Source organism: Octopus sinensis, linkage group LG7, assembly GCF_006345805.1.
Source record: "Octopus sinensis linkage group LG7, ASM634580v1, whole genome shotgun sequence".
Classification (NCBI taxonomy): Eukaryota; Metazoa; Mollusca; class Cephalopoda; order Octopoda; family Octopodidae; genus Octopus; species Octopus sinensis.
The window spans coordinates 62,547,426-62,574,226 of NC_043003.1; the positions used below are offsets into that span (position 1 = coordinate 62,547,426).

The 26,801-nt window shown below is 36.9% G+C and overlaps 1 protein-coding gene across 3 annotated transcripts in view; it reads left to right on the top strand.

Moving 5' to 3' along the window:
• LOC115214428 (meiotic recombination protein SPO11-like) overlaps positions 1-26,801 on the top strand; it is a 757,765-nt gene that overhangs the window by 634,319 nt on the left and 96,645 nt on the right. For 2 of the 3 annotated variants that reach the window (XM_036504807.1, XM_036504808.1), the window contains one exon: positions 4,965-5,076. The exons of the other annotated variant lie outside the window; for it this stretch is intronic. In XM_036504807.1, coding sequence (XP_036360700.1) covers positions 4,965-5,076 — 112 coding nt within the window. The remainder of the gene's footprint in view (positions 1-4,964; positions 5,077-26,801) is intronic. 3 annotated transcript variants of the gene reach the window in all.

Here is a 26,801-nt window from a genome sequence, read left to right on the forward strand (position 1 = left end):
TATATTTATTTTTACATAAAGACAGCCATATTGAACCAAAGTCAATGCTGGGTTTACTGATTATTTTTCAGCAAAATCTCAATGCATGGCTTCTTTTGTTTTTTTCCTTAGTGTATACTGTATCTCTTTATTACTTATGGAAATTTCATTCCCTGAGGGAATATGTGATTTTCATTTTCATTTCTTTCTTTTTTTCTTTTTGTTGCACAATGTGTCATCAGAGGATTGAAGTGTCATGTCAATGTAAATATTAAAACATTTTTATCCATGAACAAGAGGTTAATACTCCAGAAAATATAATTGTATGAACTGGATTGTTCTCAATACTGTAACAATCTTCAGCAACTTAAAGAGTTTTTATATATATGTGTATTTTATTTTTGTATTATAAGACCCTTTCTAATGCTACCTGTGCAACTATGATGCAAAACCAACTTTTGTGCTCTGCTATGATGATATATATGAACTAAATAGTGTGTTTAAAAAAAATCCACATAATAACACCATCAGACAGTGGTCTACAGCTTTTTCAATTATGCTTTCTCAGCTCTTTTTCACACCACTCTGTAGACTCAAGTAATATAAACATAAAATTTCTTCTAATTTGACTGGGCTCCTGTGCTGGTGACACGTAAAAAGCACCATCCAAACATGGCCGATGTCAGTACCTCCTGACTGGCCTCCACACTGGTGGCACATAAAAAGCACTATCTGAACATGATCAATGCCAGGCCCATCTGACTGGCTCCTGTGCTGGTGGCATGTAGAAAGCATCCACTACACTCTCGGAGTGGTTGGTGTTAGGAAAGACATCCAGCTGTAGAAACATTGCCAGGTCAGATTGGAGCCTGGTGCAGCTGCTGGTTCTCCAGACCTCAGTCAAACTGTCCAACCTATGCCAGCATGGAAAATGGACGTTAACCGATGATGATGATGATATATATCACATCACCAATTTTGTTTTAATCCTGAACCAGCTAATACATCCAAACATCCTATACACTACTGATTCTCATAAACAAACCATTTAGATGCTGCTGTGTGGTAAGAAGTTCGCTTCCCAACCACATTGTTCCAGGTTCACTCCCACTGTGTGGCACCTTGGGTTTGTGTCTTCTACTCTAGCCCTGGGCCAACCAAAGCCTTGTGAGTGGATTTAGTCAACAGAAATTGAAAGAAGCCCACTGTATATATATGTGTTTGTGTTTATGTTTTTTCCTTCACTACTACATGGCAAGTGATGTTGGTGTATTTACTTAACAGTTCAGCAAAAGGGACTGATAGAATAAGTACCAGGCTTTAAAGAAAGAAAGAAATCTTAGGGTTGATTTGTTTAACTAAAATTCTTCAAGATAGTGCCCCAGCATGGTCGCAGTCTAATAACTAATACAAGTAAAAGGTAAAATGCATCCACCATAGGTGTAGGCATAGCTGTGTGGTTAAAAAGTTTGTTTCCCAACCACATGATCACAAGTTCAGTCCCACTGCACAGCAACTTGGGCAGTTGGCATCTCCTGTAAGCCTAGGCTAACCAATGTCTTGTGAGTTGATTTGATTGACAGAAACTGAAAGAAACCCATTATATATATATATATAGGAACTTGTTGATCAAAAATATAACAAACATGAAGACTACTTTGGTCACCACCTGGTGCCATACTCTCTTTAGTACCAACTGGTATCCTACATATAAACTTCCACCTCTGAAACATGGACCATACTTTTAAACCCACCATTGTAAACACAAACATGACATGTATTTATATGTAAACAAAATAAGTACCACTGCCTGAATTTACCTTTCCTAAAAAATTTATCCTTAGAATAACTATACCTACCTTTCCACCACTGGACAAAATAACATGAATCTTGGAAGGCAACACTTTAAGTCTTTGACTTATTTCCCTTTCCTATACCTAATCCATTTTACTAAATTTTACTCCTCTCACACTCTAAGTCTTGCTCCTATTCTTATGCCCTCTTCAATAAGAAAAATATACTGTACCTATTAGTAACTGACTTTTATATGTATCAGCTCTCCTAACAATTTAGACCTTCTGATGAAGCCTAGAGACACACTCAACATCCAAACCCTATCTACCCATCCCTACAAAACACTGAAGAGATGGAACTAGCATGGAGGATATTGTGACCTCTTGGTAGAAATGGCCATAAGGAACTGACCTTTTAATCTTTTACTCATTTATGTATTGCTATTATTACTATTACTAGTATATATATTTGTTATTTCTTTATTGCCCACAAGGGGCTAAACATAGAGAGGACCAACAAGGACAGACAAAGGGATTAAGTCGATTAGATCGACCCCAGTGTGTAACTGGTACCTATTTAATCGACCCCGAAAGGATGAAAGGCAAAGTCAACCTCGGTGGAATTTGAACTCAGAACGTAATGGCTGACAAAATACTGCTAAGCATTTCGCCCAGTGTAGCACACCGTCTTTGCATGTGTAGCTATTGTTATAATATTCACTTTTGTTTTGGAATAAATAGACATAATAGAATGTCTACCAGCTGATGTATGTCATTCTTGTATCCCCTCCATTTTCTTTTTGCAGGAGTGGCTGTGTGGTAAGTAGCTTGTTTACCAACCACATGGTTCTGGGTTCAGTCCCACTGCGTGGCATCTTGGGCAAGTGTCTTCTACTATAGTCTTGGGCCGACCAAAGCCTTGTGAGTGGATTTGGTAGGTGGAAACTGAAAGAAGTCCATTGTATGTATATATATGTGTGCGTGTATGTTTGTGTTTGTCCCCTTATCATTGCTTGACAACCGATGCTGGTGTGTTTATGTCCCCGTCACTTAGCGATTCAGCAAAAGAGACCGATAGAATAAGTACTGGGCTTACAAAGAATAAGTCCCGGGGTCGAGTTGCTCGATTAAAGGCGGTGCTCCAGCATGGCCGCAGTCAAATGACTGAAACAAGTAAAAGAGTAAAGAGAGTATACGTGTGTGTTTGTGTATGAATGTGTGTTTTTTTGACTTGCCATCATGTGATAGTTGTAAATGAGCATCATACAAACTGTCATTCATTTCTAACATTCTGTGCAAATATTTCTGGCCATTGAAAAATATTACAGGTGGGAATTTTTGACAGGAATGGCATCTGGTCATAAAAGATTTGTCTCAATAAAGCCATCCAACCCATACAAGTGGCAATGTTTGTACATTAAAATAGTGATAATGATGATCATCATCATTATATCCTACACTATTGATCTTTTACTCTTGAGAACTTCAAGCTTTCACTATCAATTATCTCAAAACAAACTCAACTAAGGTGTTAGAATTTAAATTCAATTATTGTGTTGAAGTCTCATTATTGCATTAAATAATATTTGATTTCAGTAGGTAAACAGCTGGTTATTTCATTAAATTTTGTGTAATATTTTATTATTTTAGCTGCTAAAACACAGAGATTATGATCATTTTATAAATATAGTTACAAATGGGTGAAATGCAAATAAAGTTACTGCTTTTGACACATGACAAACTTATGAATATTGCTGTTTATTTATTGGCACCCCCTAAATTTGAAACAACTTTTATCTGCATTATATGTTACCTGGCTTGTCACTTTAGAGCTTCTCTGTTAAAGCATGTACATTCTGAAGTACCATAGAGCTCAGTCATCTCTCATTTAATATTCATCCTTTTGTATATTAATTTTCCTTTCACAGCTAACATTTCATTTGTGATGACAAATGTTTATAGAAAATCTTCCAGCAATTCCTTATACAAAATCTTCCAGCAACTCCTCACATTTCTAATACATCACAAACATTGGTTTTGTCATGATCATACAGTAAACATGGTGCAAATACTTCAAATATCACAATATCGACCGGGCCATCAGATGTTATTATACACTGCTGGTCACAATGCACTCCCAAGTCTGTCTTGATTGTGCCATTTTTTTCTAGCTTGACTCAGACCTTCCAAGTAGCCTTTTCTGATCTCTTGTATACCACTTCACAACTGCATGGGTCCACCTGTTGTCTATGAACATTGCAACATGTCTGGCCCAACAGAGCTTGAACTTTTGGTACTTTGTGATCACATTCTAACAAAATTATTTAAGAATTTTTCAGTTCAAATTACTTCTATGTAATTAATCCTTCATTTAATGTGTTTCTGGTAAGTGACAATCAGATTTGTAAATAATAAAAATAGTTATATATGGAGTAAAGAACCACTTTGGTCGTGAGTGACCATGAGATTGTATCTAGAAAGTTACCCTCCAAGGCACAAGTTCAGGCAAGATCATTTATGGAAGACCAGCAGTAGGCCATGCATGCCATCAATCTTCTCGAAGGGATATGTAACGGCCGATGCAGTTTGGCACCAGTGATGTCAACTAATTTCATCAGTTGAGTGAACTGGAAGAATGTGAAATAAAGTGTCTTGCTCAAGAACACACACAACCCAATCTGGGAATCAAACTCACTACCTCGCGATTGTTAGCCCAATACTCTAACCACCAAGCCATATGCCTTCACAGTTATATATAATACACATTATATATGGTGTTGGGTGATATGATACCTGTAATGTTGATGTCATGATTGTCATCCTCATCATCATTTTACATCCACTTTCCATGCCTTGGATGATTTATTATAGTTCAAGCTGGTTCCCATTTAGTGTTACTATTCTCCTATGCAGTTTGAAGGAATCATCTCACTTTGTATGTTCTATCTAGGGCATGATTTCTATGGCTAGATGCCCTTTCTGATACCAACCACTTTAAAAAGTGTACTGGATTTATTTTCTCATCACTTCAACACAAAAGATGCAATCATGGCCCAGACTAAAAGTCCCTACCTTGTCTCTACTCATTTAATAACCACTTTACAAAGTGCACAAGAATGGAAAATATTTGAGAGATAATTGCATAGAATTTTTTTTCACTCTTCTTTAATTTTATTTAACCTATCTTTGCAGACTTGGAATTCCAGAAAATCAGCTGATTCCTGTTACTGAAGCTGACATTGCTAAAGCAAAGTCCTTAAAAAACAGATCATTTGTTAAAAGTAACAGACTTTGGCTTCAAGAGGTTAGTTATCAGATATACATACAGTTTTTGTTTCCTGTCTTTTTTATATCACTTAGAGAAGAAAATAGCAGCACCCATGACCATTTTCAGAGCACCACTGAAAGTGAGAAAATTATCCTCAAACCAAAACCCAGGTCCAAAAAACAGGTACTTTGTGGAGTACAGATACCTAAGAACACCTGGGTACCATTGTAGATACCAAAGTATCTGGTTGTTGTATCATTTTACTTCAAGTAATGTCATTTATATTCTGATACCTACACTACAGAAGAAAAAATTACTGTTTCTTGTTTTGTGTTTTTCTAAAGAATCATTAAGAATAATATTGGTGTTGATATTGAAAATCAGTTTAAAACTATTTCAATATAAGAAACACCATCATTCATTGATAAGGGAAGTGGATATTATGATTGATCTTGTAATGACTTAGATACATGCTGTTTCATAAAATAATCCAACTCTGATAGATTTCTTTTTTTATATCTTGTATGGTTGTTAATTGATTAATTGAAAACTATTCCTTTAAAATTATTTCCTTTCTGAAAATCTATTTTCTTTGTTCATTTTTTAAGTAGGCAGTTTCAGTGTTGATTAATGTATGTATGGATGTGTGTGTGTGTGTGTGTGTGTGTGTGTGTGTGCGCATGTGTGTGTTTGTGAGGATGTGTGTATATGTGGAGTGTGTGGTGCTATCTCGTTTGTGTAGATTTCTTTTTCCATCTTGTCAGAGAATATGTAAATGATGCAAGAGTCTCTAATGGATTTATGTAGTCATTTAATAGGCTTAGCAAGCTACTGTTATAACATCTATATCTTACTTTTCTTATCAGGTTGATGAGTCAATTCCAAAGATTTTAAGTCTTTTAGAATTTAGCAAAAGATTCATTGCTATTAGTGATATTACTTTCATTTCATAGTGATTCCTGGGCTGAAAATAGAGATTGGGAATATGTTGACATCTGTGAAGCACAGGCATGGCTGTTTCATTAAGACATTTATTTCATTATCTAGGTCTTATATTTGGTCCCATTGTGTTCCCTTTGGGGTAGGTTTCTTCCATTATAGCAATCCTGGACCAACCAGTGAATTTAGTAGCCCCTTGTGTAGTTATATGTCTGTATGTATATATGTGTGTGTATATATATATATTCTTTTACTCATTTGACTGTAGCCATGCTGGAGCACCGCCTTTAGTCGAAGAAATTGACCCCAGGACTGATTCTTTGTAAGCCTAGTATTTATCCTATTGGTCTCTTTTGCCGAACCGCTAAGTTATGGGAACATAAATACACCAACATTTGTTGTCAAGCAATGGTGGGGGGACAAACACAGACATACAACACACACACACACACACACACACACATATATATGAAGGGTTTCTTTCAGTTTCCATCTACCAAATCCACTCACAAAGCTTTGGTCAGCCTGAGGCTATAGGCTATAGCAGAAGATATTTGCTCAAGGTGCCACACGGCAGGACTGAACCCAGAGCTATGTGGTTGGTAAGCATGCTACTTACCACACAGCCACACCTGCACCAATATATATATATATATATATAATATATATATATATATATATATATATATATATATATATATATAATATATATATATATAATATATATATATATATATATATATATATATATATGTATATATATATATATATATATATATATATATATGAGGAAATAGTAACCAATTTTGGCTGCTATTTCTAATATTTTCGGTATGTGGTTTTGAGCAACTTGTTGCATTTAACCCTTTATTATAATTATTATAACCCTTACCAAATATGGTCTTTTCCATACCGACAAATCTACTAGGTGAAATTGATTAATTTTATTAAATTAATTACATTCCACCCTTTGTTGAATACTATATATATATATATATATATATATAAATAAATAGATGTGTGTATTTTTCCCTTGTTAACAATTAACAGGGAAAAAATATAAATAGTTACCAGGGGAGCAAAAATCATACAAGTAAAAAGGTTGTAACTCCATATTTTTAAAGGTAGAAACTTCAGGTTTACGTGAAACATTTTGTATAATATATATATATATATAAATAAATGGAGTTAAATGCAGGTGTTATTCAAATTCTTTTACTTCCAGAAGTAAAAGAATTGAATAGCACCTGCGTTTAACTCCATTCATATGTGTGTGTTTGTGTGTCTGTGTATATATTCATATATATATATGTATATATTTATATATTTCATATATATATATATATATATATATATGTATTTATATATATTTTATATATATATATTATATATATATATATATATCGATATCTAAATATCGAAATTATATTTATATATATATTTATATATATTTTCTATACACACACACGCGCACACACACACACACACACACACACACACACACACAAGGGAACTCAAAATTTATCCACACTTTCACCCGAAAATATCTTTATTATTGTCACACTGCCTTCTGCGCATTCGTGCTTATAGTTGGTACTATTGTGGTCATGTGATCGAAGTTTGAGCCTGACCATGCCACTTTTTCTTCTAGCTTTACAGTGTAATCATGGCCACTCCAGTAACAATGTGCACCAAAGAAGGACAAAGAGCAGTGATCCGATTTCTCTGGTTGGAAGGTGTGTCAAGTGCTGAAATTCATCGGAAGCTTTTAGCACAATACGGAGACATAGAAGTGTGTATGAGTGGATTGAGAAGTTTGAAAGTGACTGGATAAGTGTGATGCATGAAGAAGGAGCAGGACGCCTGTCAACTTCCACACTGGCAAGAAGATTCAGCAAGCTCAAGAGATGGTAATGGTGAACCAGTTCATTACTACCATCTCTCGGATCACTGTTCTTTGTTCTTCTCTGGTGCACATTGCTAGTGAGAAGTTTTCTTGTTAAGTGTGAGTGAGACACCCAGCACTTCTAAAACTCAATTTCACTGACGTGGGCAGGTTTTCTCAAGAACCTCATGTCACCAGACATCTTGGTCCATTGTCATTTCCTCCATGAAGCCCAACATCCGGAGATCGGTCCTTAATACTTCATCTGTCTTACTAGGTCTCCTTATTCCACATGGAAGGCAGACATTAAGCGATGATGATGATGATGACACACACACACATTATGCACATATCTGTGTTATCATTTTTTTGCCTTGATATCATGTGATAATTGTAAATGAATGCCACCATCAAACAAGTGGTGTTATCTGTGTCTGTAAAAAGTTGCTTTGTCATGAGAAAGTATTATCATACTTGGAAAAAGTTAAGTGTTAATGACATGAGGGGCATCCAGCCATAGAAAATTCCTCTCAACAAATTTCATCTGACACATGTGAGCATGGAAAAGTAGACGTTAAAATGATGATGATAATATATTGCTCTCTCTTTCTCTCTCTCTATTCTCATTCTACCCCTTAGTTACTGAAAGAGATGTACATGCTCTAGGCTATTGAGTACTCTCTTCACTTACACTTTTACCCCTACCTCTCAACTACTTTTTGCAGGTCTTTCTGCTATCATTCCTACTCTTATTTTTCTCCTCATTCTATGCCCTTTCAAGTCACTCAGTACTCTTTATATTTACTATGTATAAGGCAGCCTTCCATTTGTACTGGTGTCATGGTGTAACAGCCCCACCCACCCCTATCATGCTACTTTTACATGTGACCGGGGCCCAATATACATGCGACTAGGCACCACATGTGAACTTGTATTCCCATTGAAATTCTGAACATGAACTCTACACCTCCACAGCAAATGTGACCTATGACTATGGCACCTGCAATATCCAGCATGCTTGCTCTCCCTGTTGTGGGCAGAAGTACTACTTTTCTGGAACATTGGGATCCATTACAACCTTGACTGTGGTCAGCATTCGTGAGGGACATTGTGAACCTGGTGGTCAGAGCTGGCTCAACCCACTACAATTAAATGCTACCACAAGTATAGGTGATTTCTGAATGCAGCTACCTCCCTAGTGCCGCATTTGTATCCAATACTCATTGTAAACTGGTTGGTAAATGAACAAAAAGCCATAGAATTTTGAGGTTTCATTAATCTGGTCTTCCTGAAGACTGCCCAGCCTATCTAGTGTTGGTGCTATTAGAAGATTCATCAAGTACCCTCTGTAAGGTGGTTAGCAATAGGAAAGGTATCCATCCATAGAGCTCAAGTCAAAATAGTATGTACAAGCACCAGTTTATAGGAGCAGTGGCTCCCAATAAGCAATGACTCTGACCATTATGACCTATCCATCCCCTACCAGCTTGCAAAGCAGACATGCAGTAATAATGGTGACCATGATGATATATAAGCACATACATATATACATACACAAATACATATGTATACACACATATACATAATACATTACGTAGGGGCATGTGGTAAGAAATTTGCTTCCCAACCATATGGTTCCAGGTTCAGTCCCACTTTGTGGCACCTCAAGCAGGTGTCTTCTACTATGGCCTTGGGCTGGCCAAAGCCTTATGAGTGTATCTGGTAGACAGAAACTGAAAGAAGCCAGCTGTGTGTGTGTTTGTCCTCCACCACTGCTAGACAACTGGTGTTGGTTTGTTTATATCCTTCTTACTTAGTAGTTTGGCAAAAACACTATATTTTAAAAAATAAATCCTGAGGTTGATTTATTCGACTACAAATTCTTCAAGGAGATGCTCCAGTATGGGTGCAGTCTAATGCAAGTAAAAAATAAAAGATAAAAGATATGTGTGCGTGTACATTTATACATATGCATGTATTTATAAACATGTGTGTGGGTGCATATATATTTATATATATATACACACATGTATGCATATTTGTATAAACATATGTGTAGTGATTCTGTATGTATCTGTGCAGTTTATTAAACTATTTAAATATAGGGCAACAAACAACAGAAGTAGTGCAAGAAAAGAATCTTTTTAAATCCTGACTCAAAAGTGCAGTAGTTGACCTGAATAGAAGAAACAATACTTTACCCACATCAGCACACAAGGCGACCTCCCCTAATAAATCCATTGTTAGTGCCCCACATCCTACTTCCTCACATATATCAAAGTTTTTTACTTATAAATACCAGGTCTGTTAACAAATGTGTAAATGGTGCATAATCCCTGATGTGAGGTATATGATACAGAATAACACATGTTGAAAAACATGTTCTATTTTGTTTTGACGGGGAAAGAAGAAAGAAATGTTGGTGAAGAATTTATATACATACACCATTAGTTTTGCTGTGAGACATTAAATCTGTATTTGACACTCCAAAAGTACATAAAAAAATGTCATCATAAAATGTACAACATATTAACTACCAGATGTGCAAATTGTAGCACAAATTTTGACCAAAGTTTCATTATGAAGGAAATGATTTTAACCCCTGACTCAGTTTCACTAGAGTATAATTGTGTCAGGCACAGACATGGTTGTGTGGCTAAGAAGCTTGCCTCCTAACCATGTGGTTTTAGGTTCAGTTCTGCTGCACAGCACTGTGGGCAAGTGTCTTTCTACTATAATCCCAGGCTCACCAAAGTTTTGTGAGTAGATTTAATTGACTGGAACTAAAAGCAGCCTGTCTGGTATATATATATATATATATATATATATATATATATATATATAATATATATATGTATATGTATGTGTATATATAAGACAAGGTATTACTAATAGGCTTTACATATTTTTTCATTCTTGCAAAAAAGCTGTTAGTTGAATTTATAAGAATAAAGAAATATGTAAAGACCATTATTTATACCTTGTCTTGTATATGACTGCATAAACAACAGTTTTTAACTGGGAATACAACCATGGATTTACAGTAGAGAATGGAGATGAACTATAACCTTGGACCCTGCCATAAGCATATACAGAGTTCTTTACTAATCTAAAACATTTTGTTAGCCTTGTGTATTTGTATTAACACAGAGCTTATAAAGTATTTGATAATCCCTTATTAATAACTGTTTATATATATAATATATAATGAAATGATTGTATACAGTGCTCAGGTGCACCACAACTCATCAATAGTACGTATAAAGCATATGCAGCAATGTACAAATATCTGGGAAGTAAACAGTGTATGAGTCAGATACATGCTTGCATGTGTATGGAGGGGAGAAAATCAGATGGAGTGTTGGCAAATCTCAGGAAGCATGGGAGGCACCCAAAGGGCTAGGTTAGGGTTAATGTTAAACTATAAGTGTTAAACTATATATGTTATAACATATAAGGTGTTGTGAAAGACGTGTCTAACTATGGGGAAATATTACCTTATTAAGTAACTGGTGAAAGTTTTCAACAGGAAGGGCTACAGAAAATCTATCTCAGCAAATTCCACCTGACTCATGCAAAAGGGGGAAACTTAAATGACAATAACAGTGAGAATTAGTTTACAGAACTGTAAGAATATTGGACTGGTTCTTTTGCAGTATATATCAAAATTGTAGTCGTGGCCAGTGCTGCCTGACTGGTACCTATGCTGGTGGCATGAAATAAGTACCATTCGAGTGTGGGTTGATGATAATGCTGCCTGACTGGCTCCCTGTGCCTGTGGAATGTAAAAATCACCATCCGAATGTTGTTGATGCCAGTGCTCGCTGACTGGCTCCCATGCCAGTGGCATGTAAAAAGCACCATGTGAACGTGGTTGATACCAGTACCCTCTTACTGGCTCGCATGCTGGTGGCACATAAAAAGCACCATCCAAACATAGTCAGTGCTAGTGCCTCTTGACTGGCTCTCATGCTGGTGGCACATAAAAGGCACCCACTACACTCTCTGAGTGGTTGGCATCCAGCTCTAGAAACATTACCAGATCAGATTGGAGCATGGCACAGCCTCCTGGTTTGCCATACCTCAGTCAAAATGTCCAACCCATGCCAGCATGGAAAACGGACGTTAAACAATGTTGATGATGATGATTCCTCTATTTTCTTTTGGTTCTGAGTTCAAATCCTATCATGGCTTGCTTGAGTGGTAGTCTGACTTCATTGTCCAGTTTAACACTAACCCTAACCTGGCCCTTTGGGTGCCTTTACCAGAATCTATTCTGTTGCAATCATTTGGGTTAGATTTCTGGTCTGAGGTTGCCATCTTCCTGTCATCTCTGAGTCTTGACAGTTCTGTAATGGATCATGGGCTCCTGACTAAAAAAAAATAAAGATTAAAAAGAGAAGTCAGCATGATTAAACAATAAGTAAATTGAGAATGTATTGGTGACATTCATTACAGGGGAAGACCTATCTTGCTTGTATAGGCATGATGAAACAGGTGTTAGAAATTTGTATACATATGTGTATATATATCAGCTGGATGGAGGGTGACACTCTTGCAAAGGTAGTTTTCTATGCTGAACTGTGTTAGGGCAAGTGGAACCATGGTGGCCAGAGGTTGCAATACAGAGGTGTGCTGAAAAAATATATGAAGAACTCCAGGATCTCTCTAGATACCTGAGAGGAGAAGACCCTGCTGCACGATGAATGGCTCCAGTTACTGAAGCTTGTATTTCCAGCCATTGAAGAGAAACAACAGACAGAATATGAAAGAGCACATGAGAAGTACAACTTCTCTATTGTATCAAATAACTTCACCCACAGCAACAGATGTCATTGCTGTTCAGTTCAAAAGCAGGTCTTGTAGCCCACATTTGAGCCTGGCAGAGATGATTACTGAACAAGATCAGTCAACATCGACCTACAATGGACAGCAGCAGCAGCAGAAGAAGAAGAAGAAGAAGGGTAAGTGTATAAATGTATATGAAAGTATATATACATATGATTATGTACATGAGCATATATATACATGTGTGTGTGTGTGTGTGTGTGTTTGTTGCTATGTTTGGTCTCCTTGAAAGCCTCTCACCCCTCTAACTCATCAGTTACTCACTTCTCAAATCAGACATCCTTCTTATAACTGACCTGTCTCTCACAAAGCCAAAAAAGAAACTTGCAAGCAAAATGTTGTCCCTTAACCGTTATGACGACAATGATGATGATGATATACATACATATATATTTATATATAATAAAGTAAAAAGTCAAAAGTAAAAGAGTCAAAAGGAAGATTAACTGCAGTTAGGCAGCTTTTTAATCACTACAAATGTTTCAATACATACAGATCTTCATATATACAGGATTTAAAGTTCAGTTTGAATTAAATTATGTAACAATTTACCTGTACAAGATCTATATATATCTTCCCAGGCGATACTCAGTTGCTGTCTCCGTAAGTAAATTTAGATTTCCATGCTACAACATCCATGGCTTCTTCTTTGAAACTAACAAATGCTGATGATTTCAATTCGCTCGGTATCACATTCAAAATGAGCTCGGTATCACATTCAATGTGCACGTTGTCTGTTTATTTATTCAGTTTCAACATGTTATTCTGCACATGCCAAACTGTACCATTACCCAAAATACATTCATCCATCAGTTCATACTTATACAATTACTTACACACCAATACACCATACATCACTGAGTGTTTCCATACATACACACTCACACACACACACACACACCTCAACTGACTATATGTATATATACATATATATATGTGTGCATATGTGTGTAAATGGTAAAGACCCCCTTCGGTCATAAATGACCATGGGATTGCACCGAAAAATTAACCCTCCAAAGCACAAGTCCAGGCAAGGTTGTTTATGGGAGACCAGCAGTCACCCATGCATACCGGCCTCCCCTCTCCATACCACCAATGTTAACCAAGGGAACGGCAAAGGCCAATACAGCTTGGCACCAGTGATGTCACAACTCATTTCTACAGCTGAGTGAACAGGAGCAATGGGAAATAAAGTGTCTTGCTCAAGAACGCAAAACACAACCTGGTCCCGGAATCGAACTCACTACCTCATGATTGTGAGCCTGACATTCTAATCACTGCACCATGCTACTGTAAAGTCACTTCTTCAAGATGCTACACAATGAGACAGAACTCAAGATTGCATGGTAACAAAGCGAACACTGTATCCACACAGCCATAGCTCCTGCTACCATACGTTCATCCTTTTATTAAATTATTATATATATCATCTTTTAACTTTTACTGGTTTCAATCATTAGACTGTAGCCAGGCTGGGGCACTGCCTCCTCAAACAATTTTAGTTGAACGAATCGCCTCCTAGTACTTAATTTTCTTTAAAGCCTGGTACATATTCTATTTGTCACTTTTGCTGAACCGGTAAGTTACAGGGATGTAAACTCACCAACACTAGTTGTCAAGTGGTGGAGGGGACAAACACAGACTCAAAGCACAAAGAAATCCCCCCTACACACACATACACACACATATACAGTAATCCCTTGACTATTGGAGGTGTTATGTTTCAAAATCCCCTGCGATAGGTGAAAATCCATGAAGTAGAAATAGTTCTGTACTGTATTTTTTAAAAATTATTTTTATAATTTGTATATATTAATCTCCTAATATATATATGTGTGTGTGTACAAGGGAAGTATGTGAATGTTTGCATGTGTGGTAATTATGTACCTTATTTACATACAAAATACTACAATTAGTCATCATTTTTGATGGCACAGGGTCAGCTACATTTATTATAAATGCAAAGCAACACCACCAAGAATTAACATAAACTTAAATAATAAGCCGAGATAGGTGAACTGCGGTAGGTGAACCGTGATATGGCGAGGGATTACTGTATATGCACAACGGGCTTCTTTTGGTTTCCATCTACCAAGGCTTTGGTCAGCCTGAGACTATAGCCATAGACACTTGCCCAAAGTATTACATAGTGGAGTTTAAACAGGATCTATGTAGGTGAGAAGCAAACTGTATATGACACAGCCATGCCTCCACCTATGTGTGTGTGTGTGTGTGTGTGTGTGTGTGTGTGTGTGTGTGTGCGAGAGAGTAAAATGACAATGGAAGATGATGATGAAGAGTTATATGGCTTTTGAAGACACACAGACAAACAGTCACACATACAGACATCTAGGGTGTATAAACCATCAACATCATTGTCATTTTACACACATACATGACTGGGTATACATTTTGGAAGTTTGAATACAGGAAAAATTACTCAATACATATCTGTTAGTCAATTTATCATTCGAAGCTGATGATTCACTCTTGTTACTACTCAGAGATTTTTGTTATGTGCGATCCCTGAGGCCATTACCCTGTCCAATTAACTATGGCAAATCAAAATTTGTTGTATGGGTTTCAATTGGCCAAGTGCTTGATATGCATTAGATGATGGATCTGTATATCAGACATAGTAATTCACCAGGCAACATTTATACTACAGGTATTCTTGATTAGGGCTGATATTGATCTACACAATTACATCAAGCACAGGAATATTATAGCTTGCATTCAGAATCCCAGGACTTCTGACTTCTTTTCCCGTTTTATATTTTCCTCATAGTAATTTTCCTAAGCCTGTACATATAAAAGAGAGAGATTGATAGAGGGGCAAAGTGAGAGAGAAATTGATAGAGGGATAGAGTGAGAGAGTGAGAGAACTATCTTTACTCCCCTGTCTTCATATCTACATGGATAAAACTCATACTTGTGTATTATTATGTTATCATACAATTATATAAAGATATTTTATGCACACATTTAATAATTGGATTAACATATAGGAGCAGGCAAGGCTGTGTGATCACAGTGTTCACTTTGTTACAACACGGCTTTGAGTTCTATCCCACTGTGTCGCATCTTGAAGAAGTGACTTTTGCTGTAGCCTTGGGTTAGAATATCACAAAAACAAAGAAACACATCTTTCATATTTTATCTTTTAATTGTTTAAGTCATTGGACTGCAGCCATAGTCTTATCAAACAGATTGATCCCTGGACTTATACTGTTGGCCTCTTTTGCTAAACTGTTAAGTTACAGACATAAATAAATCTACACCAATTATCAAGCCATGGTGGGAGACAAACACAAACACTCTTAAACACACACACACATACATTGGGCTTCTTTTAGTTTCTGTCTACCAAATCCACTCACAAGGCTTTGGTTGGCTGAGTGTATAGTAGAAGACACTTGCCCAAGGTGCCATGCAGTGTGACTGAACCTGGAACCATGTGGTTGGGAAACAAGATTCTTACCACACAGCCATACCTGCACCTAAATATCTCAAAGTTTTTACTGGAAAAAGCACAGAATTTTAAATGAGGAATCGAAAATTTGCCTTTCCATTGGGCTGCAGTCATTGATAACGATGGCGATTATATTATTGATAAATAGTATATGATTAAACTTAACCAGCATTCGTTTTTCACTCCCTTTTACACATACATAATTACTTTCTGAACACCTCAGTATGTGTGTGTGTGTGTGTGTTTGTTCTAAAGAGGTAACAAGAATGGAGTCAGAAAGTCTCGTTGAGTCATAAATAGGTAAAACCCTGCTTGTCTTCACACTAAGCCAGCTATCATGAAAAACTAGTGAATTGAACATTCACCAACTTCAAGCATTCTACTCTTAACAAGCTTTCATAAAATTTACTTGAGGGTAGAATTCTTTTTACCTTACACATTAAATGATAGTAGAAGATGTTAATGTTTTGTCAAAGAAGAAAATATGCTGTTATGACCTTTAAGCCTCATGTGTGGAGGCTAATTTCGAACATTCACCCTGTCCACTGAGCAAATGTCATTCAATATAGTGATCAACTGCCTAGAGACATGATCAAAAGCAATCACCTCTATGACAGCTTTAGGTTGCCACAGACAAAAAAATAAAGGTAAAGTTCCTAGACATTATCCTCAAAGACGACATTTAAAAGTCTCTCTTGATGATTTAATACATAGAAATAAAGAGTTAAAAATTGATTTATTCAGCTCTGCTATTTTGGTCACCCTTACATTGAATATTTTCAAAACATTACATCACAAAACAGTTTCTTTGAAAAACACATGTAGCATTTTGGCAGTTTCCTGCACTTGAAACTTAAATGTCAGGACTTCATTCCCTTTTTGGTTGTGAAATTTTCTAAATTTCTGCCTTGTAATTAATGAAGAATTCAATGACGATGTACTCCACATTCTCTCTGTCTGTCTGTCTCTCTCTCTTTCTCCCTCTCTCTATTATTGTTATTATTATTACTAGTAGTACTACGTTATATTCCCCTTGGCACATGACCATTTAAAAAAATATCTGTGAGTGTGATCATATATGTTGTGTGTGTGTGTGTAAACGTATATATATGTATATATATATATATATATATGTACATATATGTATGCATGTATATATGTATGTATGTATATATATACATGTGTGCGTGCTTGTATATACATGTGTATATCTATGTGTGTATACATACATACATACATACATACATACATACATACATACATACATACATACATACATACATACATGCATGCATGCATACATACATACATGCATACATACATACATATATATATATACATACATACACGCATGCATGTATGTATATATACACTCTGTCTCTCTTCAAAAAGTAGTTATTGGTAAATATCACCAAAGTGCCTTGGGATGGTGGATCTAGAACGGTTCTTTCATTTCTAAGTGCATCTCTGATAAACTCAAAACAAATTCTGCCCTTTATAACCCTTACAAAGCCATGCAGAATATAGAATCTCATATACCTCTAAGAGCTTTCTCTCAATCTCCATCATATATATATATATACATGCACACATACATACACACACACACTCAGTCACACACATTTGCATTCCTCTTTTCATGCTAATGAAAGCATACACACAAATGTGCATTTATTCACCTGCAGTTTTTTTTTTTTTCAACTACAGATCCATTTGTAGTTTTAATTTTCTCTTTTACTCACTTTATCATACTTGTTGGCTTAGAAATAATTGACGGTGTCTCGGTTATTTCCTTTTATGTTGTTATTTGTGTTGACATCTTCCTCCACACTCTAACCAGCACTTGGTGTGTGGGTCATAAACAAGCCTCTCTACTTTCATTTGCTATGAACAGTATAAGATGATCGGAGTATAAAACAATTAAAATGAAGTAGAGATAGAACAGGGAAATGAGGTTAAAAGTTGTTTTTTTTTTTTTTAATTCATTCAGCACTTATAGAAAAATGTCATAGAATTCTATAATGAAATAGGTTTACGGGTTTGTTTGTTTTTTTTGTTACCATAAAGACCATCTAAAACTGTCTATAGAAAATGGAATGTGTTTCCAGAAATTGGTAATTGAATGAGGGTGGGGAGGAATGAATTATTGTGCTAATGATCATCAATATACATCAGTCTTATAAACTAAAATGGGTGCGTTCACATAAACACACACACACATTCATATATATATATAATATATATATATATATATAATATATATATATATATATATATATATATATATATATATACATATATATACATACATATATATACATATATATACATGCATATATATATATATATATATATTATATATATATATATAAACACATGCATACATACATATATATATATATATAGGGTGTGGTGGGTAAATTGTTGCCACTTTATATTTTTAATTTCGCACATTTGCATCATTTGTTTTTGATTTTGTCAACTACACAGTATAGTAGGGTCAGTTGGGCACAATCTGTGAGAAAAACAGCACCAATTCAATCAGCCAAAAATTTGAAATGATATGCTGTACTTCTTGGCATTCATGCCAGAAGTTCCAATACAAACATTTCAGAGTGTTTGGGTGTCAATCTGAGGAGAGTACAGTCTAAGGATGTGTACTGTGAGTGATAAAACCAATTAACATCATGGTGTTTGGAATGATCACTAGTGATGGCGACGTTATGCCACCATTCATCTTCCCATATGGTTCCACACACAACAGAGAGGCCTACATCAAGTGCCTGGAGGAGGTAGTGCTGCCCTGGGTCAAGAGGATGGCTGCTGGAAGACTCAATATCTGGCAACAGGACTCTGCACTATGCCACATAAGCAGGAGAACCCAGTCATGGCTGTCAAAAAATTTCTGTGACCACATCACTCCTAACATCTGGCCACCTAACTCTCAAGACTGCAACTGCCTTATTATTATGTGTGGGGTGCAGTTGAGCGAGAGACTAACAAAACTACTTGTAACACCAAAGTTGAACTGAAGGCAAGGATTATGGCAGCATTCACCAACTTAGATAAGGAGACCATACAGAGGAGTTGCAGGAGATGCCGAAGTCGTCTGCAGGCCATGGTTGAAGCCAATGGCAATTTTATTGAATAAATTTACTCTTTAGTATTTCAAGATATTTTTATGTAATTTTCGTAAATATATAAGACATTGGCTACATTCAGTTGGTGCTTTTTATGTGCCACAGGCACGAGAGCCAGTCAGGGGGTACTGACATCGGCCACATTCAGTTCATGCTTTTTACATGCCACTGGCATGGGAGCCAGTCAGCGAGCACTGGTCACAGCTACGATATTGGTTTTACTTGACTCAACAGGTCTTCTCAAGCATATATATATACATATATATATATATATATATATATAAACAGTAAAAATAAAAATAATTACAGACATGGACAAGAACATGAAACACCAAAGAGACGACACAAGAACCACAGGACGGGACATTCGAAGCCCTCAGTCATCAGTCAAGAACCAGATCATCTTAGCAATTTCGGCTGATTAATCTTGAGATTGCTCCGATTTGGGCAGCCCGCCAAGGGAAATCTAAGCCAAGCGCATTAGATCCCCTGGAAGAAAGCTTCGAATGTATACAACACGAGGACGGAAAACGAACAAAGTACACGAACAAAAATACAGAATACGTGACACCAATAAGAATACAAAAACGTAAAAACAATAACGGTAAAAATAAAAAACAAAACAAAACCAGGACGTAGGACAAGGTCTTTCGACGGGACGAGTTGAGTTTAGGGCTGGCTTATGAAGTTGTGCCTAATGGCCGCAGGGAGACGAACAAATACGTGTTGCTTCGGCGACTGCTGGAACGAAAAGGGCGCTCAGCAGTGGCTAGCGGTCACGTGAGAACAAAAGACAGGAGAAAGGGACAGATGAAAAGAGAGAGAAGGTGGACGAGGGAGGAGAAGAAAGAGACAGATCGAGGGGACTGGAGGTGAGAGAGATAGAGAAACGTAGAAGGGGGGGGGGAAGACGGATGGAGAGGGAAAGAAAGGAAGGGGAATAAGGGAGGAGAGAGAGAGAGAGAAAGAGACAGATCAAGAGTCGTATCAATGCTAGAGAAAAAATATACTTATCGTATAAGGACAATTGTGGATACGTAGCCGCCGATTATATATGTAAACAGTAAAAATAAAAATAATTACAGACATGGACAAGAACATGAAACACCAAAGAGACGACACAAGAACCACAGGACGGGACATTCGAAGCCCTCAGTCATCAGTCAAGAACCAGATCATCTTAGCAATTTCGGCTGATTAATCTTGAGATTGCTCCGATTTGGGCAGCCCGCCAAGGGAAATCTAAGCCAAGCGCATTAGATCCCCTGGAAGAAAGCTTCGAATGTATACAACACGAGGACGGAAAACGAACAAAGTACACGAACAAAAATACAGAATACGTGACACCAATAAGAATACAAAAACGTAAAAACAATAACGGTAAAAATAAAAAACAAAACAAAACCAGGACGTAGGACAAGGTCTTTCGACGGACGAGTTGAGTTTAGGGCTGGCTTATGAAGTTGTGCCTAATGGCCGCAGGGAGACGAACAAATACGTGTTGCTTCGGCGACTGCTGGAACGAAAAGGGCGCTCAGCAGTGGCTAGCGGTCACGTGAGAACAAAAGACAGGAGAAAGGGACAGATGAAAAGAGAGAGAAGGTGGACGAGGGAGGAGAAGAAAGAGACAGATCGAGGGGACTGGAGGTGAGAGAGATAGAGAAACGTAGAAGGGGGGGGGGAAGACGGATGGAGAGGGAAAGAAAGGAAGGGGAATAAGGGAGGAGAGAGAGAGAGAGAAAGAGACAGATCAAGAGTCGTATCAATGCTAGAGAAAAAATATACTTATCGTATAAGGACAATTGTGGATACGTAGCCGCCGATTATATATGTAAACAGTAAAAATAAAAATAATTACAGACATGGACAAGAACATGAAACACCAAAGAGACGACACAAGAACCACAGGACGGACATTCGAAGCCCTCAGTCATCAGTCAAGAACCAGATCATCTTAGCAATTTCGATATATACGCTTGACCCATGCTAGCATGGAAAACGGACGTTAAACGATGATGATGATGATGTCTGTATATACAGTGAGAGAGATAGAGATGGAGAGGATTTGATTGTTGGAAACAGAAAGAAGCCCATCATGTGTGAATGTGTGTGTGATTGTGCATTTGTCTGTCCCCCACTACTGCATGACTACTGATGTTGGTATGTTTATGTCTCTGCAACTTAGTGGTTTTGCGAAAGAGACCAATAGATTAAGTGCCAGGCTTAAAAAATAAAAATAAATACTGGTCTCAATTCATTTGACTAAAAATTCTTCAAGGCAGTGCCCCAGCATGGCCGCACTCTAATGGGTGAAACAAGTAAAAAATAAAAGGTAAAAGATACATGTACGCACACATTTATCAGTTGTTTGTTTATATTTCACTCCTTTTCTTTTTTCCTAAGCATTTGATATTTGTTCATGTTATGTCCCTAAAAATACTTTTTGCTACCCCCAATCTAGGTTTCTCAATGGGTATTTTTTTAAAATTTTCTTTAAAGCTTGGTTTCAGCAGATTCTTTTCTGTTGTTACATCTCCATGGTAACAAGCATGTAAGGCGAAGATGTTTTTATTTATACACTTTCCTTTTTTTTTTTTTGCTCAAATCAGAACATGTGGTGTGTGTCTGAGTATGTGTATGTGTGTGTATGTGTATATGTGCGTATGTATTGTTTTTGTACTTATTTTATCTTTATTGCTTTGTTATTCTAATGGTAGGTTGCCATTGGAGTAGGATTGTTAACCCACTCATATCTCATACTACATATGTGGGTGGGTGACTGCTTTCTGTATTTGTCTAGCTTCTGTAATCTGTTGTAAGGTTGGGTCTTTTGGGTATCTAGAAAAAATGTTTACTGCAACATTATATACTTATACATGTATCTATGTGTATATGTGTGTGTGTGTGTGTGTGTGTGTGTGCATATGTAGGTATGTATGTATGTATGTTATTTACACACAGAAAAAATAAATGTGTGTGTGTGAGAGAGAGAGAGCCTATCTGGACAAGTTACCCTCCCTTCAGTGTGCAGCCTATTTATGTAAATCATTTTCATAAAATTCTTAAGAGATAAGGTACAGACATGGCTGTGTGCTAAGAAATCTGCTTCTCAAACCACAGGTTCAGGTTCACTCCCACTTAACCATGGGAACGTGTCTTCTACTGTAGCCTTGTGATTGGATCTGTGGAAAATAGAAACTGAAAGAAGGACCATCATGTGTGTGTGTGTGTGTATATGTGTTACTGTAAGGAAACAGCAACACATATACACACACACACACATACACACACACACATACACACACACACACACACACATGATAGTTGTAAGTGAATGTCACTGTCATACAACCAGTGTCATTCATTTTCAATTTCTTATGGAAACCTATCTGATCATCTGATCTTAGGGAGTTACATTCGAAAATCGTGGGCGTAACATTTCAAAACCCCCTGCAATAGGTGAAAATCTGTGAAGTAGAAACAGTACTGTCCTGTATATTTAGTATTATTATAATTTGTATATATCTATTTTATTATAAATGCAAAACAACACCACAGCAGAATCGACGTAAGCTTAAATAATAAACTGCAATAGGCGAACCGTGATATGGCAAGGGATTACTGTATAAGGTTATGGTTGAAGACAGGAAGGGTATCCAGTCATAGAAAATCTGCCTCAACAAATTCCTTCTGACCCATACTAGTATGGAAAAGTGGATGTTAAAACAATGAGAATGAAGATTAAGATTATTGTGATCCATGATACATTAGATTGTGTATTGCTTGTACACTCATGTTCTTGTTTCTTTACATGGGCCAAATGTGGTTTCTTAATATTAATATATGATTTTCATTTCACTACAATGTCTTCTATGTGTGCTGTTGATCAGTATCACCTTAATGCATTGCAACATTGAGTAGTTACATAGAAGCTTCACAAATCCAGGGTCCAGTACTAATCTACGTGTAGTTGTATCTGTATGGACCACAGTGTATTGCTTTACTCTTGGGTCTCTTATCTGTTAAGTCAACCTTGCTGTGAATGTTGTAGAAGTGTATATCTACAACACATTAAAAATGATGTTCAATCTTGCTTGCTTGCTTACTTGCAATGTTACAGAGCCGAATTTGCACATAATGAGAAAATACTTTGAAAGTAAAGTGCGCCTGAAATGTGAATGCAAATGGAATAAAACAAGTTTCACATAAATCGCACCAGTGGTTATTGACATATTTGGGGGGTATAAATACCCAAAACAGTGCATAATGGGAGAATACTCCAAAAATAACTTAACCTTGAAAGGGGAGAAAATCTAACGTTTCCATAAGGCAGATTATGATGGGCAAAATATTTTAAAGTGAAAATGACTTAAAAAATACTATTCGTAACCTTGGTGTGAAATTGTTTTTTTCCATAGTTTCTTTCAAGTGCATTCAACGTATTTCACCTCCAAAGATTTGACTGCTATTTCTAGCACGCCCTGCTACCACGTAACAACTATTTGTTATAAAGGACCTGAAATACCTGTTACGTGATAGTAGGGTATACAAGAAGTAGCAGCCAAATCTTTCCTTTTCTGGAGAAAGGAGTTGTTTACGCATGATTTCGATGTCACATTCATTGAAAGCATGCAAAAAACCTGGAAAAGAAAAATAAAAGCCAACGAAACAAAACTCCATTGCTGGGAAACTCAGACTTCCCTGGTGACCCAACAGGTCATGGGTAGTCTGGTAGTTCTTAATATTCTTGTCTTTTTTATGTCTCATATATTTATGCTGTTGACAATTATAGTTAGCCGTAGTCAATTCTTTCTGTTTTCTTTTATTGCATGTGGAAAGAGTGACAGTGGATTGGTTGTAGAAATTTTGGAACCATGTCTCTAGTTGGTTCATGCAGCTTTGGAGGTGTATAAATGTATGTGATGATAGTGGGAGGATATATGTCATGACACCTCTTTATGAATGTTATGTTTTGTGACTGTCTGGGAAAGTTTTGTAGGTAAAGATTAAAAAAAGAATGCATGTGAGGATGGATCCTTTGTAATATTCCATTCAGGGAAACTGTAGATTCTAGAAACAGTGGTTCTCAACTGCAGTCCATACGCTGCTTAGGGATCCATATTAAAATTTGCTGTTAAAATTGATACAATAAATTGGTTATATTTCTGCTATACACAAAATATTTAAACCTTTTCTTTTTTGATACAGAACTGAGAGAGCAATGGTGAGAGAAATGTGTGGGGTGAAGCTGTTTGGTAAGAGGAGGACTGAGGATTTGATGGGAGTGCTGGGGCGGAGGTATCAGTGGAATGGTTGGCAAGGGTGAATGGAGTGAGGGCATGTATTGAGGAGGGATGAAAGCATGTTCTGAGGAGGGTGATTGCGTTTGAGGTAAATGGAGTACAAAAGTGAGGTAGACCGAGGAAAAGGTAGAGGGGACAAGTGGAAGAGAAGATTGGGAGGGTTGGTTGAAAAAGGACGATGCCCAAAACCAGACAGGCGAGATGGTGTGACGGTGGTTGCTATGGCATTGAGGTAGACCCGGTTACCCCCGTTAACCCAGATTTAAATCACAGGATGATGATGATGATGATGATGATGATGATGACAAGTCCTAATAGAATTTAATTATAAAAATATGGTAAGATATTTTAAGCATCAAATGACTATGAATGTCCAGCCCAATGAAATAGGAATCTAAGAGACCCATAGATAAAATATGGTTAAGAACTACTGTTCTAGAGGCTTGGTAACATAAGGGATAGTTTACCAGCTGGCATTTTGTGTTGTTCCTTACAAAGACATTTAGTATTTTGTGTGTGGGTAGTTGGAGTGTAAGTTTTGCTGACATCACTTATAGTTTGGATAGAGTCTGTAGAGGTTCTTCAATATGGAACCCATCGTGTACTTGTGTATAGTCATCATCATCATCATCATCGTCATTTAACGTTCATTGTCCATGCTGGTATGGGTTGAATGGTTTGACCAGAGTTTGTAAGCTGGAAGGCTACACCAAACTCCAGTCTGATTCAGCATGGTTTTCTACAGCTGGACGTCCTTCCTAACACCAACCACTGCAAGAGTGTAATAGGTGATTTTACGTGCCACCAGCATAGGTGCCATTTATATGACACCAGTATCTGCCACAACTGCAGATTTGCTCAGCTCGATGTGTCTTCTTCCCAAGCACAACATAATGCCAAAGGTCTTGGTCATTGCCTCCATGAGGCCTAACACTTGAAAGGAACTCAGCCACTTTGATTGTGAATAATGCAGTGGTTTTGTGTAGTGATGTGCATCTATGTTATAAGTTGTAAAGAAGAATCTATACGCTTGATGATGTTAGGGGTGAAACTTACTAAGAGTTTTGTTGGTATGCACATGAGTGTGATGGATCTGTATGATGCTGCTTCAGTTGAGGTTTTCTCTTTCATCTTTTACTTATTTCAATCATTAAATTGTGGCCATACTGAGGTACCATCTTAAATATTTTTAGTTGAATAAACGATCGCAGTACTTAGTTTTACAAAGCCTGGTATTTATTCTATTGGTCGCTGTTGCTGAACTGCTATGCCACAGGAACATAAACACACCAACACTGGTTGTCAAGCAGTGGTGGGGACAAACACAGACATAAAGATACACATGCATGCACACACACACACACACACACACATACACATGCAGTCACCCACACACACAACAGGCTTCTTTCAGTTTCCATCAACCAAATCCACTTACAAGGCTTTTGCTGGCCCAAAGCTATAGTAGAAGACACTAGCAAAAAGTGTCATGCAGTGGCACTGAACACAGAACCATGTGATTTGGAAGCAAACTTCTTACCACACTTGCACATCGGCTCCTTGTTGAGTTTCTCAACTGTCCATGTTTCCAGATTCTGAACGTCCAGCAGTGTTGATATAATAATTTACATATTTAAATTTGGATTCTTTAATTGTTTTCCTGATATCTTATAGGAAACAAAAGACTGGTCAAAATTATTATTGCTTAGGTGAGAGATATCTATCTTGTATTTTGTGTTCTGATCTTTGCTAATGGATGTGAGAGACCAGACCTAGTTGTTTGGAACATAAAACTTGCAGAATGTTTGGGCTAGATATGATCAGTTTAAATGTTAGAGAATTAAAGGCACTTCAGCAACAAACCTCTTCATTATTCAATATATGTTCTTGCCTTTTACTAAGACTGTTGAGTGTGATTTGTTGTTAGAAATAATGGTGAGACATCTGGATACTAAAAACTTTATTCAACAACTAAGCTACAGCTGAACTCTACATGATTCATCATTTGTTAAAGAAGGCAGTATCTCAACAATCACACTCCTTTAAGAAAAAAAAAATCCAGCATTAAACTTATAAGATTTCATATTAATAAGTCTCAGATGAAATCTTTCTGGTGGCTTGATTATTTTCTTTGAATAGCAAAGTTTCTTAAGAGGAGTGGTGGGTATGACCAG